Below are 17,126 nucleotides of genomic sequence, written 5' to 3' on the forward strand. Positions count from 1 at the left end.
GTTGTTTCTTCGCCGATCATGCATGCATAAAATAGAAAATGCAAAATTAGAAAATATGGATGATGAAATGGTAAAAGATTTTGAGGAAGATACTATCTTGTAATTCAGTGTATACTTGTATACTTGCATTTACCTAAAATTCATTATTTATGTCATTCTATTAATTTAATAGTGATCATCAATGTTATTATATGTTTAAAACAGATCATAGAAATAACTGTAGATGAATAGACATTTAAATCATAATTTATTAATTGTAATGTCATCAATTATAAAGCTGAGTGTAATTTTTTAAATGCTGTTTCATTTTTTGTTTATTGACCAGCCATCTTTCTTGGTTGTTTATGTGTACGTATACTCTTTAAATAATATATAAACTCCAGAAATTAATTTATTGTATAATATGTGCAAATGGAATACACTCATGACAATTTAGTAATTACATATACATTGTACTTGCATATATACATGTATACGTTTGAATACCCAGGTATGTCTTTTGTATTAACTGATATTTGAAGGAAAGTATTTTTACCCATAGTGCAAAAATTACATCAAGTCAGACGGCAAATTGAATTTTATATGGGAGCATATTTTTTTTTATTATATTGGCGTATCGATTTTCAAAGAGTTTTCACCTTTTTTGATTTTATTCATACAAATAAAATATGTAAAACGGGAAAAACTACTTCTACTATCGTTGTATTTTTTAAATACATTGTAAATTGTAATTTAAAACATAATCTTTGAAATATATGAAGATAGTGAACAGTATTCAAGCTCAAAAGTCTATTAAACAGTACAAAATAGGAGCAAGGCAAACACGGACTTTCAAAACATCAGAGATGGGATCAGGTATCAGATATGGAGGAGTAAGCATCCCCTACCGACTGGACAAGACCGCCGTGTGCTTCTTTTCATGGTCAGGAAATAACAGAAAAATTCGTCGACAATACAATATGTATATAATTGCCTAACAATGGTTATGAAAAACGTCAATCAGCATTTGGTTAAATTTTAAATTGTATTAGCTGACCAGTTCATTGCATCGACCGTAGATCATACGAAATGATGACTTTAACGAGACTGGTGATATCTTTTTACACTGTTATTTATTAAATGATGCAAGAAACAAGTTACTTCTTCTCATACATAAAATATAATTCTTTGGTATACAAAAATTCAATTTTATCGTAGTTGATTTTAAATATATTCAAAATTGGTATGAAGATTTACAGCCATGGTATCGTTTTGTTATCAATAATGGTAATAACCGTACAATCGTACTCACAAAATAACACTCAATCACAGTATCCAATATTTCTTGGAAAAGATATGATGTACATATGCAATAAGTATACATTGAATGAGTAAAATGTATACTTCTTATTCTTAATTTTTCTTATGTACATGCGTATATACATATGACTTATCTTATTGTGTTAATCATTTTATTTACAATAACTTTTATCATACGTTTTTATATAGCATTTTAATGTCTATTCATGTTGATCATTATATGTACATTCACTTTCATGATAAGTTTTCACTGGCCTGTTAACTATAGTTGTAAAACCCTTTTCTTTTAAAAATTGTAAGACCTCGGCCTCATAGTCCCTTTCAAACATTTCCGGGTCACGGGCGAGCACAAGAAGTGTGGCCTTGACATTGTCGCTGACTACAGTGTATTGATATTTATTTTCACTACCATATGTAGCTGGTCCAAGCTTGATTTCCCAATCTAAAGCGCAAATCGAAACATGGTATGTTAATAAAATTACTATAAAAAAGAATTTTCTTACTCCTTCTCTTCTCTTACTTGAATACTGTTCGTTATCACCAGTATTTCACTTACTCTTCCATGTAAAGTTAGATACTAGTAATTAGCTACTGGTAACTGACTAGGACATGTGATTAAGGTTAGCTATTAGTAACTGACCACACCAAGTTGGTTAAGTTAGCTACTAGTAACTTGTAACAAGTAACTAGTAACTAACTCACCTGATAATGTGAATAAAGCTAGCCACTAGTTACTAGTAAATGCATTCGTTATTTCTTTTTAACTTTAAATTAGTATTTGTAATGAAGTCAGTAGCCTGGAACTTTACTCACATTTTATATTAGTTTGTAACTTGGCCTATTAGCCAATTACTAGTAGCTAACTTTACTCATATGTTCTAGCCAGTAACTAATAACTAGCTTTATTCACATTTAAGTCCGTTACAAATAGCCAGGCACTAGTAGCTAATCTTACTTAAATGTCCTATTCAGTTACTAGCATCCAATTATTAGTAGCTACCTGAACATATCTGACGTCTGATCCACTTTCTAAGCTCAGCTTCCGATCTTGGTTGTTGAAATGGACTTTTCAGCTTGATTCATTATCTCCATGAAATATATGTATTCAGTATTCAAGCTCAAAAGTCCATAAAACAATACAAGATCGGAACAGAGCAAACGCAGAGCACCATAACATCAGAGGTGGGATCAGATGCTATGAAGGAGTCAGCATCACCTACCGACCGGTCACACCGCCATGTGCTTCTTGTCATGATGAGGGGAAATCCGTCATGTTTCTTTTTTTATAAAGCAAATTTTTAGCTACCGGATCAGTCTGTAGAAAAATTGTGCCTGAGAGAAATAAATGTATTATTAGGTGAATCTTGACAATGCAGAATTATATTTTTCACACTATGCGCAAAAATGCATGATACTTACAAGGGGCGTCGAATATGACAGTCTCCAAATGAACTGTAAGTTTCCCAGGGGTGCCACTGGGAGTGGCATATCCATGAATAACTTTCAGATGTCCAGTGGCAGAGTTAAGGCGCTCAGAATTCAGCACGGTTATATGACCCGATCCATCGTTTGTCAGAGTGTCTGTTAAAAATAGAAGAGAATAATATAATTAGTTAAAAACTGTTGAATGTTATTATTTTTTGCTTTCAAAATTAGTTAGAGAAATATTTTTGTCAAGGAATAAAGCATAAATTATAAGCTATTTTCATATGTCAGGAAAATTGGAAGATTCTTTTAAACACGTCGATGTCTTCATTTAAAATGAAAACGATCAAAAAAAAAAAATACACAGATTCATTCAAATTACACAAGTGTGTTATTAAATCTCAGCAGAGGTCTTATTTCTTTCTTTCTTTTAATTCATAGATTTTATTTGTGCTTTCACAATTACAGATTGAATTAATTTTCATTCAGTGCATACTTTCATTCATGTATTTTATATTTTTATAATTTCTTTTAAATAAAATTTGACTTAGACTGAACTTAATTAAATTAAACTGAAGTCAACTGTGAATCTCTGGCAAGTGATTTATTGTACCAATGGATAATTAAGGCAAAGTAAACATACAGTACCTGCAGCAAGCTTTGATGCAGCTGACTATTGTCTGGGGTGGGTCTGTTAGTATTACAGTCGTATGTCCCTATGGAAATGGACGAGTTATTACTCAACATCGACTGTAAACTATGTCTGTAGGCCATTATAACATCAGTCAGAATGACATTGGAAAGCTGAAGCATAAAAAAAATTCGAATAAATGGTCCAGAGAATTGGTAAATTACAATGGCTAAAAGCATTTCAGTTTACATTTATTTCAAAACTACGTTTAACAAAAAATATGTTCTCCATTAATTCAACCTTTCATTAATCAGGCTGCGTCTTTTAATTATTCCATTTTAATCATTTATTAATCAAAGAATGTTCGAGAAATTGTAGCTTTGATGTTTGGATGATCAAATCTACAACATATTTCCTTGCAAATCATTTTTTTCTTTAAAAAAAAAACCCACACACTTACGCTAAAATTGTTGTTAAAAGCAATGTTTCTTGATACAGTAATTATATTTCCATATGCATGTTGAAGCGCATTTGGAAGATCAGTATCCAATTACAGATTTGGATCTATGCTAAGCACCCAGAAGTATTGTCTACTGAACATCTTACAGGAAGAAGCCTGAAAAATGAATCGTTATATTCATGAACCTTTTTGACAACATTTGCATATATAAAGATCTGTATGAGATCATTTTTTGGGGTTAAAATAAGACGAATTTAGTGTTGTTTAACATTTATTGTACTTTGTTAAGAGTTCTAAATACTTACAGTAGCTTCCAATTCCATTTTAAATTGTAATTTTGAAAAATTCAATTTACAATATCAATATTAACATCAGAAACAATATTTTGGTCTGTCAGTCTGTCTGTTAATATGCTGGTCCGCAAAAAACTTCGCGTATCCACCACTTTTGAATGGTTAGAGCTATTAGTATCCTATTTCATTATATACAAGACCTTTCTTTCGCTATCTATATTTAACCTTTTGACTTTGATTTTGGAGTTTGACCCACTAAAAAATCTTGAGCTCTAGTCATATACATGTATCACACACTTACTCCTTATGACAAGGTCTTTCTTTCGGTACCCATATGTTTTATCCTGGCTAAGAGTTTGACGTATATATGTGAAAAAAATACCCTTGCCATTAACATTTGAACGGTTGATGCTAGGGTTTTAAATTTTTCATTTATAATTTCATGATGCATGTTGCTTCAATATATTTGATAAAAACATGTTTGACTTAAGTCCTTGGAGTATTATCTTTTAACAAATTTTCTAATTATCTGAATGGCTGCTGTTTTTCAGATATGTATGTTTTCAATTCGATAAACCTTAAAAAGTATAGTTCTTGACCTCTCTTTTCGAGCTAATTATATCTCTTCATAATTCACCTCTGAAAATATATTTTTGAGACACGTGACTTATTTTAAGCTGACTCTGTTACCACTTATGCTGATTTTAACTAATGAATCATTTGTACTTATCTCAGAAGAAGTCAATGAGAATTTTGACCTTCTAGAAAAGTGAGTACTTTTCGATTCTGGAACAAGACAGTTTCTATTCCTAAAAGTACCAAATTTAGTAATCAATCTGTGATTTCTTTCCCTACAGTCTCTATTAACATCACATCCAATCTCTCAGCTGCCTTGCGATATTAGTACACTTGTTATAGCTGATGTGGTAGGATTTCCTCTAGGTATATTCCTATATTCAGCTTTAGCTATTTCACGTCCCAGCAATCAAATGAATAGTTAAAACAGCTTAACAACGCATTGAAATTCCCTGAGCCTACTTTTCCGATCCATCCGTATTTAATCAAAATGCCGTACAACGTAGAATACAGCTTAAAGGGTGAAGTGAAGCGTAGGCAATTTAACTAAGTGATAGGTGTGTTTAATCAATATCATTGATAAAATATTTTTTTCCTCCATTTATAAACTAATATAAGTAAACATTATTGAATAATTCATTTTATTCAAACTCTGATTATTTAGTTGTGACATTATTAATCCAGATGACACGAGAAAACATTCCATTTCCTGGCTATGGTGCGTTAATTGGCGCCTGATGGGAGTAAATTATGAAAACTAATTATTAATATGTATAATCGTATGTTCTCAATGTTATTGATTATAGACAAAAGTGATATTGATTAAAAAGTAATTATTTCTATTAAAGATGAGAAAATTTTTATTTTTCGTTTCATGCAGGTACCTTTTGAATGGTTTCAATCGTACTATTCACATTCAGTGCACTGTGCTAATAGAAAACAAATACTTATTTGCTTAATTTAAGCATAACATTGGAGACCTCTTTTAATTAGAGTGTTAAACGGAATTTTCGGATTTACTACTGGTTGAAAAAAGAAGTGATAAAAACAAACCGTAGAAGTCGTCATAAATAACGTTGACTGCTTTCCAATTTTTATGTGACGCAATAGAATGAAACGCTCTGTTTAGCAGACGACAGTCGGCCAGAATGGATAACGATGATGACGAGGATGGTATGATGCATGGTTTTTCATCTTTGGTGAAAAGTACATGAAATAGATTTAATGAGCTGGCATGATTGCTGAAGACAAGGCCCTTGTTACAGGAAGTGAATGTAATGAATCCTAAAATCTCAGTTCCTGATAATTCACACACTGCAATGAACAATGTAAAAGGATATTTAGAGAGGAGATATCTATTAATTGAGGATGAACAATAGTAGATTGTGTCCTTTTTTATTCTAACGAATTATCTTTTTATTTAAATTTAGTTTTAAATACTGTATAGAGGGTTATTTTTGCACCAGGTTATTTTCGCCCTTTCACACTTGCAAACAAGTTTTGCCCCGTTTTAAATATGACCAGTCATCGTTTTATTTAAAAAATTATACTGTATTCTTTGAATTTGCCCCCGTTTTAAGTTCGCTCAAATGAAAGTAAGGCGAAAAGGCGAAAATAATATGGGGATGAAAATTTACCTGTACACAGTAGATTAAACATGCAACAGTCATAATGACATAATTACCTTTACTTGTGATGTTGAAAACGTCACTTCCGTTGAGGTAATATTGGTATGCCGTGACACTGTTTGTAGGCACGGAAATGTTATTAGTGGGGAGATCTCTCAAAGACCACTCAGATAAATCATACAAAACACCTAAAAATGGATAGTTTTTTGTTTTAGACTTCAACTATTAAGTTAAATCTTTGCTTCAATTACTATTAAAAATTACGTGGACACATATTTTTAATTATCATTTCATATTACAAATATTTGAATTTCCGTAAATAAATATATTAACTACTTTTTGTGGTTATGTAAGACGAAGATTTTTTGTAGTGTTAACAGATCATTAAAATCGTTTACTACGAGTTTCTATTAAGTAAAACCAGTTTATTTCAGTGTTACCAAAAACGGTTTTGAAACATCATGACACAAAACATGAATATACAGGAAAAGTTAATATATCAAAATACATATATGAATATACATAGGTCTAGATATGCTGACTTTTCAATTCTAAACTATAGATTATACTATATTTATATTAGCTGCCAAATGCTAATAATGATCATGACCTGAGATTTTTTTGTGCCCTAAAATGTTTATACTAAAATAATCCCAAAATCAATCAAAAGCACAAATACAGAGTAGAAACAAACTTATTTTTGTTAACTACTCTTTCCTCAAACTTTTTTTTTCAATTTATTGAAGCTGGAAAAAAAATTATGAAAATAAGTTGTTTTAAAAGGGTGATATTCAGATTTCATGTTTTTCCAGTGATTAAGTAACATTTTTAAAAACCTTAAATTTATATAAAAAATATTTTGCATATTTCTTTCTTGCAGCTTTAATATGTAAAACACTGTATGGACATAAAAGAAGTGCAATATGATTTATTCTCGAATATGGAGAAGAAGAATTCTATTGCTCAAAAATTTAAGATATATGCATGAATTGAAGTACTGGAAGAACATGTGGAAGAATGATGAAAAAATCTCCCTTAGTATGACCACTTTGAAAATAATTTCGTAAAATAAAGTTCTATAGCAAAATACTGACAAGAATATAGGATTATCTCTTTTTTTGTGACTAACATCGTTTACTGGATGTTTTTAAGCTGTGGGTGTGAATAAACGACGATAATAGTGATAAGCCAATGGTAGAAAAACTTAAGATGGTAGAGTGAATGCGGAAATACTAAAGTAATCAATACATTTGCTTAGTTTGGAAATGTCCAATCAAAAGGGTTTGATAAACATAAAACATAAAAATAGGATTTGTTAACATTGGTAGATTGTATGGAATCGATATGCGTGGTTTCTTTTTTTCTGTTTGATACATATACTTCAAGAAAAATACCATACAATTAAAGTTAAACAGCAATCACAAATAAATATTAAGGTTAATTTATCTACTGTTTAATACATATTCATTATTTGATAATGAATAAATGGTATACTCAGTATTACATCCACACTTAAGATTAAGTTCTTTTAATTATTTGATTAATTGTTTTATTTATATAAATTTTCAGACTAGTAGTTATTTATTAATATATGTGAAGATTACTTACGAATTGTGAAAAAAGCCTATATTGTACTCACACGATATCAACAATGTTGATTCATGTATGCTCAATAACAAAGTCAATACATGTATGCTCAATGTAATAAAGTGAATGAAAACTATTAAACAAAGCTAGCTTAGTGCAATGAATCAAAAGTCATTGAGTGAATATTATTTCACAGAATATTGTAAATGAACAAAGAAATCATTTAAAACAATTGCCATTACATACGAAATTATTCATTGCGAAAAAAGGAAATCTAAGAAAAGAAAAAATAATTATACACAATTTGACAATTAAAATTAATGGACGTGTGGTACAGAAAAAAACAGTTCTTACCTTCATATTAAAGTGTCCCTAATAAGTGTGAATAATTAATTAGACACAGAGTATGACCTGTGATTTCAATCAATACTGTTTATAATTCGAAATATCCATCGCTCATTTTACCGGGAAAAGCAATCCAATCGATCCATAGCTATATAAGATTAGAAGTATAGTTTTGAGTTTTAAATGACATTTGTACACTAATTTGATATCAAATTATTATCAAATGTTTTCAATACAGTATTGATTTCTTTGTTTTGTCTCCTTATCGTGTTTTAGAATATACAGAGCATAGAGTTTTATGTCAGCTATACTAGTATATGACCTCTTTTAATCGAGAAGAAAATTAAAAGTAATCTAAGAATTTTTAACATTATTATTATTTTTTTTTAAATTAGCTCTTGATAGAATAATTTTTACTGGTTTCAGATTTTTATTCAAGAAAAGTAAAAGATGTCGGATAGGACACAAATGCAACCTTGTAAAACTTTTTACAGGTAAACATTCGTGAGTGAATCGAAGCTGCATATATACACTGTGTATGTATACCGTACATTTTGTAATAACCTTTATGATAAATTAATCAAAAAACTAAAGTAAGATCGCTGAAAAAACATACAGTGCCTTCATTTTCACAATTAAAGCTTTGAAACATATGGAGATAACGAACAATATTCAAGATCAAAAGTAAAAAAAATACACAATAGGAGCAAAGCAAACAAGAACTTCCAAAACATCAGAGGTGGGATCAGGTACCATGGAGGAGTGAGCACCCCTGCCGACCAGTCATACCTGACGTGTGCTCTTTGTCATGATTTTAAAATAACGGAAAAATCCGTCGTCAGTTCAGTGTAAATAATGGACTAACAATTAATTCTAATAGTATGAAAAACGTCAGTCAGCAACTGACTCAATGATAAATTGTGTTTGCTGACAAGGTAATTGTATCGACCATAGAACTTCCGCAGTGATGACTTTAAATGGGACTGTTGAAATTCTTGATTCTTCAACTTGTTTGTCAATAATTTACATGTACCTCGTTTTAGAAATTGTTCATACGTAGAGCATATTCTTGCGTATCGAATCAACTGAGATATATAAACCCCGTATGCAGGTGATGAAGATACATTGCTGCATAAGTAAGGGAAGTTGACGATTCTAAAGCTAAAGGCCTCACGTTTAGTACGATGTGATCTGTGGAGAGTTTTATTTCATTTCTCTTTGTTGTTATGAGGAAATTTATCAGTGTTTATTACTGCCAGTTTAATGTTATTGAACATATATTTATCATATCAAATGTGACATTTTCTTGAGTCTTTTTCTTTATTAAACAAATGGATATATTATCAATTTCCTCAGAATTTGCATGTGATCAATGTCACATTCGCATCTACCGATTTATTTAAAGATGTAGAGGGTACCGCAAAACAATTTTGTGAAAATGCTGACTGTTGGTCTCTTTACTTTTGAAAGGCGTAATTTACACACGAGTTGACGACGGATTCTTTTTTTGCCGGATCACTCGACAGGTGATGCTGACTCCTCCATGGCACCTGATCCCAAAGCTTAAATGTGCTTTTCTGTGTTACATTTGTTCGTCCGTCTTCTGTTTAATTTTCAAATTCGATTTGCTTCTCAAGAAACCTGCAATTCAATTTCCTGGATTTAACAAACCTTGACATACATTTATAATGAAAATTCAAATTAACTTGTTCAAATGAAAGGCGAAGTTCCATGTCAAGGTAATCAGGAAACTTTAAGGCTAAATATTGAGATCTGGTCATCATAGTAATTTATTTTTGGTCTAAACCACTAGGCTAAAAAGGATAAGTTGATGTGTAAAAGCTTCTTTAACATAGTACAAATTAAGTTTGTTCAAAGTAGTGGAAATTATAAGAATTTGCACGAAAAATGAACAGAAGGGCCAAAATATTAAGCTAAACTATATAAATAATATTCTCAAATACTAGTAGTATAGATTTAAATTTGTTCAAATCATATTCTCTGGGGGAAAGGGTGAGGTCCCAAAAGTAGCTAAAAGCTTCAAGAGTTAAGTAAAATTATTTTATCCTCTTTTTTCTTAAAAACAAGATAACCATAAATAGTAAGACTGATATTCTTGCAACTCGTAGTGTTGAGTCAGATATCTTCCAGTTATTGTTGGGTCCAGAATAAAGCGTAAATATTTATCTTAATCTAAAGAAAAATTTTTCTTAAATGAACAAAGAGAAAAAAAAAACTTCTTAAACACACAATGGATATATAGCCCTCCTCAGCTTCAATTTATGTTACTTGAAATTAAATACTATAATGTATGTCAATATTGTGGAATCAAATATGTTCAAAACAATATTTCATGCGCCACTGTATTCTATGTTCTATTATTAATATTAGTGGATTAATATTAATAAAAGCATCAATTTTTGCAATCTAATTAATATATGACTTGTGTTTTCGATCCTGATAGATAATATCTTGTATTGTAGCATAAACTAGTGGAGCGAAAACACAACTCTCAGGCCACCTTTAGAAAATTGTTTGGTTGACCTCTCCCGACTCAGTCTTAAAATATAGGAAGGTGAGAAAATCGTTTTTCTCGGAAAGTTTCAACTTTTAAATTCTATTTTTCAAATCACTTCAAAAATAATTGCTTCTTGGAGGTTGTTAAAAGTTTTGAGTCGGCGATTTTTAGCCAGGTAGTGGGAGAGAAAGCAACCAACCAATTTTTAAAAATATGGCCCCATATTCATTAAATTGCGAAATTTGATGCATTTTATTAATATTTATTAATAATTTCGTAAAATGCTTTGATGTAATCGATTCAATTTTGGCTTATATAATGAATGTTTAAAGAATTGCCATCAAATTAAAACCTTAGGATTTTTGTAAAATAAAAACATAACGACTGTTGAAAAATAAAGTAAAGATTAATCATGGTTTGGACGTACCTTAGTTTAAGTCATTTCATTATTTTTGTCTCTTTTCTAAGGAGCGCGTCCACTAAGCATGATTTTACTCTCAATATAGGTAAGCTGTTTGCATAAATTTTATTTTTAATATAACCTTTTCATTTTTCAAGGAATTTCCATATATTTATCTTCTAAGTCTAAGCATTTCAAAATGATTTTTAAACTTAAAATTTAAGAAGATATCAAACTAGTATTTTACTGAAGTTCAGTTTCTAAGGTTTAAAGATAACATTTATCGTTTAAATGAAATATCAATTTTTGTCAATCTACTTTTTACCTTAATGTATTCATTTTTAATGTTCCAAAGTAACACATAACTCTTAAAACATCCCCCTTCAGACCATTCAATTAACACGTGCTAGTCCGCTATGTACAACAAATGCAGCCCGATTTCTACCTTGCATTAGGTTTATCAATGTCTTAATCTAAGCAAAATAAATATTCTTGGACATTTTTAAATGCCTGTTTTTCAGATACAGAGGTCGAATATTCTCTAACTTTGCGTAGTGTAGTAACTTTTGGACTTCCGGTCACTGAAGTGTCATTCATGCATTTGAAACACATGAGCCCGAAGAGTCGTTATGTGATTATATTTGCATCTGCAGGTCTCCTTTTTTCTTTATTTTGAGATTTTCAAGCATGATCAATGAAAATGCGTGCTTTCAGTCGTTTTGAGGAAATATATGCATCAATTCCGGAAAAAGAAAGAAGGATTTTTTCCGGAATTTAAGTACAATACTAATGATAAACAGGTACAAAACCTTGAAAAACCAAAATATTGTCAATAAATTTATTAAAAATGCTATTTTTTTTAATTTCTGTTAAGAGGGCTAAAAGTCAACTTCCGGTTATGGAATGAAAATCATTCAACCGTTCAATAACTGATTTGGCAAAGTTAAAGATGACCTAACTTTTTTTGGTACATAGTTATATCCCGTATGTAATTTTCACCCTAAAATTAGAATGTTGCATTTCTTGTGATTGTGAGTATACATGTATATGGAGATGTGTCCAGAAGCTCAGATGCAATTTATAGAGCAGAACAAGCTGTTTCATCAACATAATGGTCAATTATTTACAATTAGGAATTGTTTGTACGTAGAGCATGCTCTTGTGTACCGAATCAACTGAGAGACATAAACCTGGTATGCAGGTAATGATGTCATTGTAGGTCATCTCATGGGTCCACTATCTTTCATTTGATCTTTTTTAAATTAACCAACAGCGAAAACTTTCAGGGGCAATATCTCATAAAATGTCTATGTCGATTCCTTCAAACTGAGTAGATTAAAGTTTTTAATCTATGATCGTCTAGTTTATTGATTTGTTGTATATTGTTTAATGTCCCTATCGAGAATGTTTCCTATGGATACATCACTACTTGCCGGTGGAGAGCTGCAAATATGTTCCTATACTCGGCTCTCATGGCCATTGAGCAGGGAGTGATCTTTTTCGTACAAGCACATACTGCGACACAGGACCTCGGTTTAAACGGTCTCTTTCGAAGGACCGGTCTCCGCGTCCCACAATGGTATTCAAGCCCGCAACGTAAGGATTAAGTCCTTACTTTGCGACTCTAGAGTAGACGCTCTAACTGCGCCACACGAGCGAATCGTCTAGTTGAAGACATTGTTTGAGACTGAGCAACTCTTCGGCTCACGGTTTTAGAGAAATGTTGATTACAAGCACCATAGTTTAAAGACATTGGGTCAAATAAAGGTCCTCTTCGTAAAATTCTTTTCAATAAACTTCGCATAAACATTAAATAAGTCTTCCCACCAGGAGGTGAAAAGACATGATTTAATTGTATTACATTCAGAATTAATAATCAATTTTTTTTAAAATTATAGTTTCAAGCCTTTCAACTTCCAAGATAACGACACTTGTTGTTTCGGTGCCTTGTGACGTTGGAATCTTGCAGTGGAATACACCACCATTTCTTCTTCCACTTATATTCCAATCTCAGGAACAATGCCATTATCTGCAAGAGGGAGGTGGATCTTGGAAGCATAGTGATTGTAGAATAGCAAACAAACTACTTCATTCAATTGCAAAGCAAGAAATGTGGAAAAAGATCCACATTCTTTATGATGATTCATTCAGTAAGTTTATATATCTTTTGCCGACTGACGTTTTCATATTAATTGTTACTCCATTAATTACATGTACTGAGTTGACGAAGGATTTTTCCGTTATGGAGGTCCGTCTTAGCTCTGCTCCTGTTTCGTATTATTTTATGGGCTTTTGAGCTTGAATACTGCTTGTTATATATACATGTACTTCTCCATTATATATTATATATTATATTATATATTATATTATATATTATATATTGATTATGACGTTATGACGTTATGTTGCTATGTTACGTATTATAAAGCTTCTGAAGATTTGAAATGAAAGCGCTTAAGCTAAACTAAAGGTTTTCGTGTTTCTTTTTTAAAAAGATTTACCTGTAAACTACCGAGCACTGTGGATTTTTTTCTGTTTCAATGTACTTCTCCATATATATTTCATGCATAAAACTTTTTTTTCAGGTTCCTGCTGTTTGAAAGACATTGTAAAGCGCCTTAGTTTTGGTTCTGTTGCTTCTCAATTGATCCATGTGGGTATAGATGAGAGCATTAGAATAGTGCAGTATATCAGCAATACAAACTCCAGGAACATTTTATACGTTGTCGCCGAGGAGCTCACGATACGATCAATGTTACAAGAGGTACCTTGTATCAATGCTTGTATTTATGTTATCTGTCTATAATTGATGGGATGTCGATCTTCTTTGAAAGAACACTTTAAGGAGGAGGGGGGCTATATCCGAAAAGTCTTTGTGTGAAATTTTCAAAACGATGACTTTTCTTTCTTGGCCACTTGCTTTTAATTTTAAGGTATTAAAAATAACACCTTGCTAAAAATAGATTACATTGTATTTTCAAACATTATTTTTCTGTAGAATAATGCGCTAAAAAGAACCAAATATGTCAAATCACATTCAAAATTAACATATTTTTAAAACATTTGACTTGTATCTTTAAAATGAAGGCAAATTTATTGCTATTCATTTTGCATGAAAAATTATAATGGAGCACTATGTAAGTAATGCCCCATTTTTCTGTCGTATTTTTAACAATTCCGTCATACATAATAGGCAATATATATCTTAAAAATTCTTTGTGTGAAAATTAAATTATAAATTTTGGAGAAATGAATAATTTTTTATTTTAATATGAAAAAAGTATACCTTTGTGAAATATAACACGTCAGTCTGCACGTCATTGCTACTTAAATCTGTGTTAGATTATGCTGAATATAAATATTAGGTTTTGAAAATTAAATTAACTTATTGAGCGAAGAAATTAATTATTGGCTTTTTCACAAAAAAGTATAAATGATGTGAAATACCTGTGCTAGGGTATTCTTTCTACAATATGAAAAACAAAGAAAGATAACTTCAAATAAATAGCAAAATTTTTGCTATTTATTTGAATGCAACATTTCAAATGCAACAATCGTTTTTCACACCGTAGTTGTTTACCCATTGTGGTCTTAGAATGAATTAGAAAAGAAATAAATCATTTACATAAGAAATAAACAACAATGTTAAAAAGTTCTCGGAAATGACTGATAACTGATACCTGCCCAAACCATGACTGATCCACAACCAAACCGGTCATGTTCAGTGCTGCAGCAATCCTTAAACCTCTCTTTTTTCTTCCTCCATACTCGTCTGCGACTATCATTAAAATCCAGACAAAATCTGGATTCATCAGTCCATAACACTCCTTGGATATGATGATGGTCCCAGTTGATATGGTCTTGAGCAAACTGGAGGCGACGGTTGCGATGTTCCACGGTCAAAGGTGGGCGCACAGCAGGTCTTCTGGCAAAACTAGCCAGTTCAATTAGCAAAAATCGCAGGAATGGAGCACAAATCAGGAGTGTGTTTGAATAACAATTCATAAAAATGTAGGGAAACCCAGATAAAACAAAAACGTGCAACAAAAAATAGTTATTTGTTTTAAAACTTTCAAAAAAGTAAGTGGCCCTTAACTTTTTTTTGAGTATATATGAATACTTTTCAATCACGAGATGTACAATAAAATATTAATATTGTTACGATGTTACTAATGTTTTGAATACTATATCCTAGCCCAAAAGCGCACTTACCTTTTTTTTACCCGAAATTCCTTTTTAAGTTACGTAAACTAAAATAGGCAATACCAACATTTTTGACTTCTAATATATTTTAAAGGTACTTGGACACAGATTTGAAGTTATTATTTTCTCTATAATATTACGACTTAAATATTTTAATAGCATTTCACGAAAAAATTAATCAAAAATCTCATTTCGTTTAAAAGATATTGAAATTTCAAATTTTTCGGCGGGTTTGATTGACATATCCTTGCACTCTCACAAATTTAATTTTATTCTTAATCCTTAGGAAAAGTGGCAATCTCATTTTGTATAAATGAAAAATATTAATACTATAATACAGAAAATTCAGAGTAGACACGTTCGAAAGCAAAACAAACACACAATATATTGTCAGTCCGTGCAGTTGTGGTAAGCAGACTGTGACGATTGAACGCACCCGGTGAATTCTAAATATAAACAATAACAGAACTCGAGCCCTGTTTACAAAAACTGTGTACATAACACGAGTGTGCTCGATTTGCTAAACTCTGTACGCATCTCTTAGTTCGGAATGACGATACTTGTGAAGGTGTTTTGCTTTCTAACATTTCTACTCTGAATAAAATTATTTTTGTTGATAAAAGTTTTAATATTTCTCATTTAAACACATCAAAATTGCCACTTTTCCTAAAGATTAAGAATAAAGTTAATATTTGTGAAAGTGCAAGGATGTGTCAATCAAACCCGCCAAAAAAATTAAAGTTTTAATAACTTTTAAATGAAATAAGATTTTTAATTAATTTTTGTGTGAAATGCTATTAAAATATATAATTCGTGATATTATACAGAAAAAATGAGAAAATATTAACTTCAAATCTGTGTCCAAGTACCTTTAAAAGGAGTCATGAAATACTGTAGATCACTTAATTTTCGCGACGCCTTATTTTCGCGAGATAGTCATTGACTCTTTATTAGCGAGACAAAATTTTCACGAAGTGTGGTCATTCTCTATATAATCTAAAGGAATTCTATAATACGCGAGAATGAAATTTTCGCGAGCATTCCGTCTCGCGTAATTACGCGAAAATAAAGTTCTCGCGAATAAAAAGTGATTTACAGTAGTAAGATCTCAGCAGCAATCATTGTTCTTTCACTATAAACAGATATTTCCTGGACTGGACTGCTTAAATTGAATGTAAACATTCAAATGTAAGAGCGTGATAACTTTTTAAGACCAAACAACTTCTAGGTCATTGCGCGTCACAACATAGCAATACGACGGCCCGTTCGTGTAATAAATGCAGTTTTACTCGAAAGAACTTAATTCGTCTCAAATGTAAATGCTAGTAAAAAACGATAATGTTAAAAAGTTGATTAGGAAATGAACTTTTAGTTTGTACGTGATCAAATCTTCTAAGAAGCCCTTCGGGCTTCACAGGATTTGATCATGTGACCAACTAAAAGTTCATTTCCCAAAGAACTTTTTATCATTGTTGTTTGTTTCTTAATTATAATATTCTTAATTTACATTTAATATATTTTCTTTATTCGAGGCTTATTCAATATCGAACCCCAAGCACATATTCGTTTTCTTCGAATTATACTAGTATCGTCAGCACTTGAAAATTTATGATCAAAGATTGTTTAAAAATATTTTAAAGGATTTTAGAAAGCAGAATTTCAGCGTTGTTTTTGTTGAGGTACATACGATACAAGACACGAATCCAATATAAAAGCAATTCACCTGCCAGGGAACTTTAGTGTCCCTTTGATCTAAGATTC

General features: G+C 31.1%; 2 protein-coding genes across 2 annotated transcripts in view; one reads left to right on the plus strand and one right to left on the minus strand.

The window, feature by feature from the left end:
• The window catches only part of LOC134250323 (uncharacterized), a 16,564-nt gene extending 16,076 nt beyond the window's left edge, over positions 1 to 488 (plus strand). Inside the window, exon 3 of the mRNA XM_062732685.1 lies at positions 1 to 488. This exon is cut by the window's left edge and continues 183 nt beyond it. The gene's annotated coding sequence lies outside the window, so the exon portion shown is untranslated.
• A 366-nt stretch (positions 489 to 854) lies between these two features.
• LOC134250278 (uncharacterized) lies at positions 855 to 3,230 on the minus strand. The gene is made up of 3 exons (XM_062732624.1): positions 3,221 to 3,230; positions 2,719 to 2,880; positions 855 to 1,741 (listed from the first exon to the last, which is right to left on the minus strand). The coding sequence occupies exons 1-3, from the start codon at positions 3,228 to 3,230 to the stop codon at positions 1,500 to 1,502; spliced, it is 414 nt and encodes a 137-aa protein (XP_062588608.1). The 3' UTR covers positions 855 to 1,499.
• Between the last annotated feature and the right edge of the window lie 13,896 nt (positions 3,231 to 17,126).

The sequence above is a fragment of the Saccostrea cucullata genome, unplaced genomic scaffold, assembly GCF_032062105.1.
Source record: "Saccostrea cucullata isolate Sc308-1 unplaced genomic scaffold, CSIRO_AGI_Scuc_v1 ctg473, whole genome shotgun sequence".
NCBI lineage: Eukaryota > Metazoa > Mollusca > Bivalvia > Ostreida > Ostreidae > Saccostrea > Saccostrea cuccullata.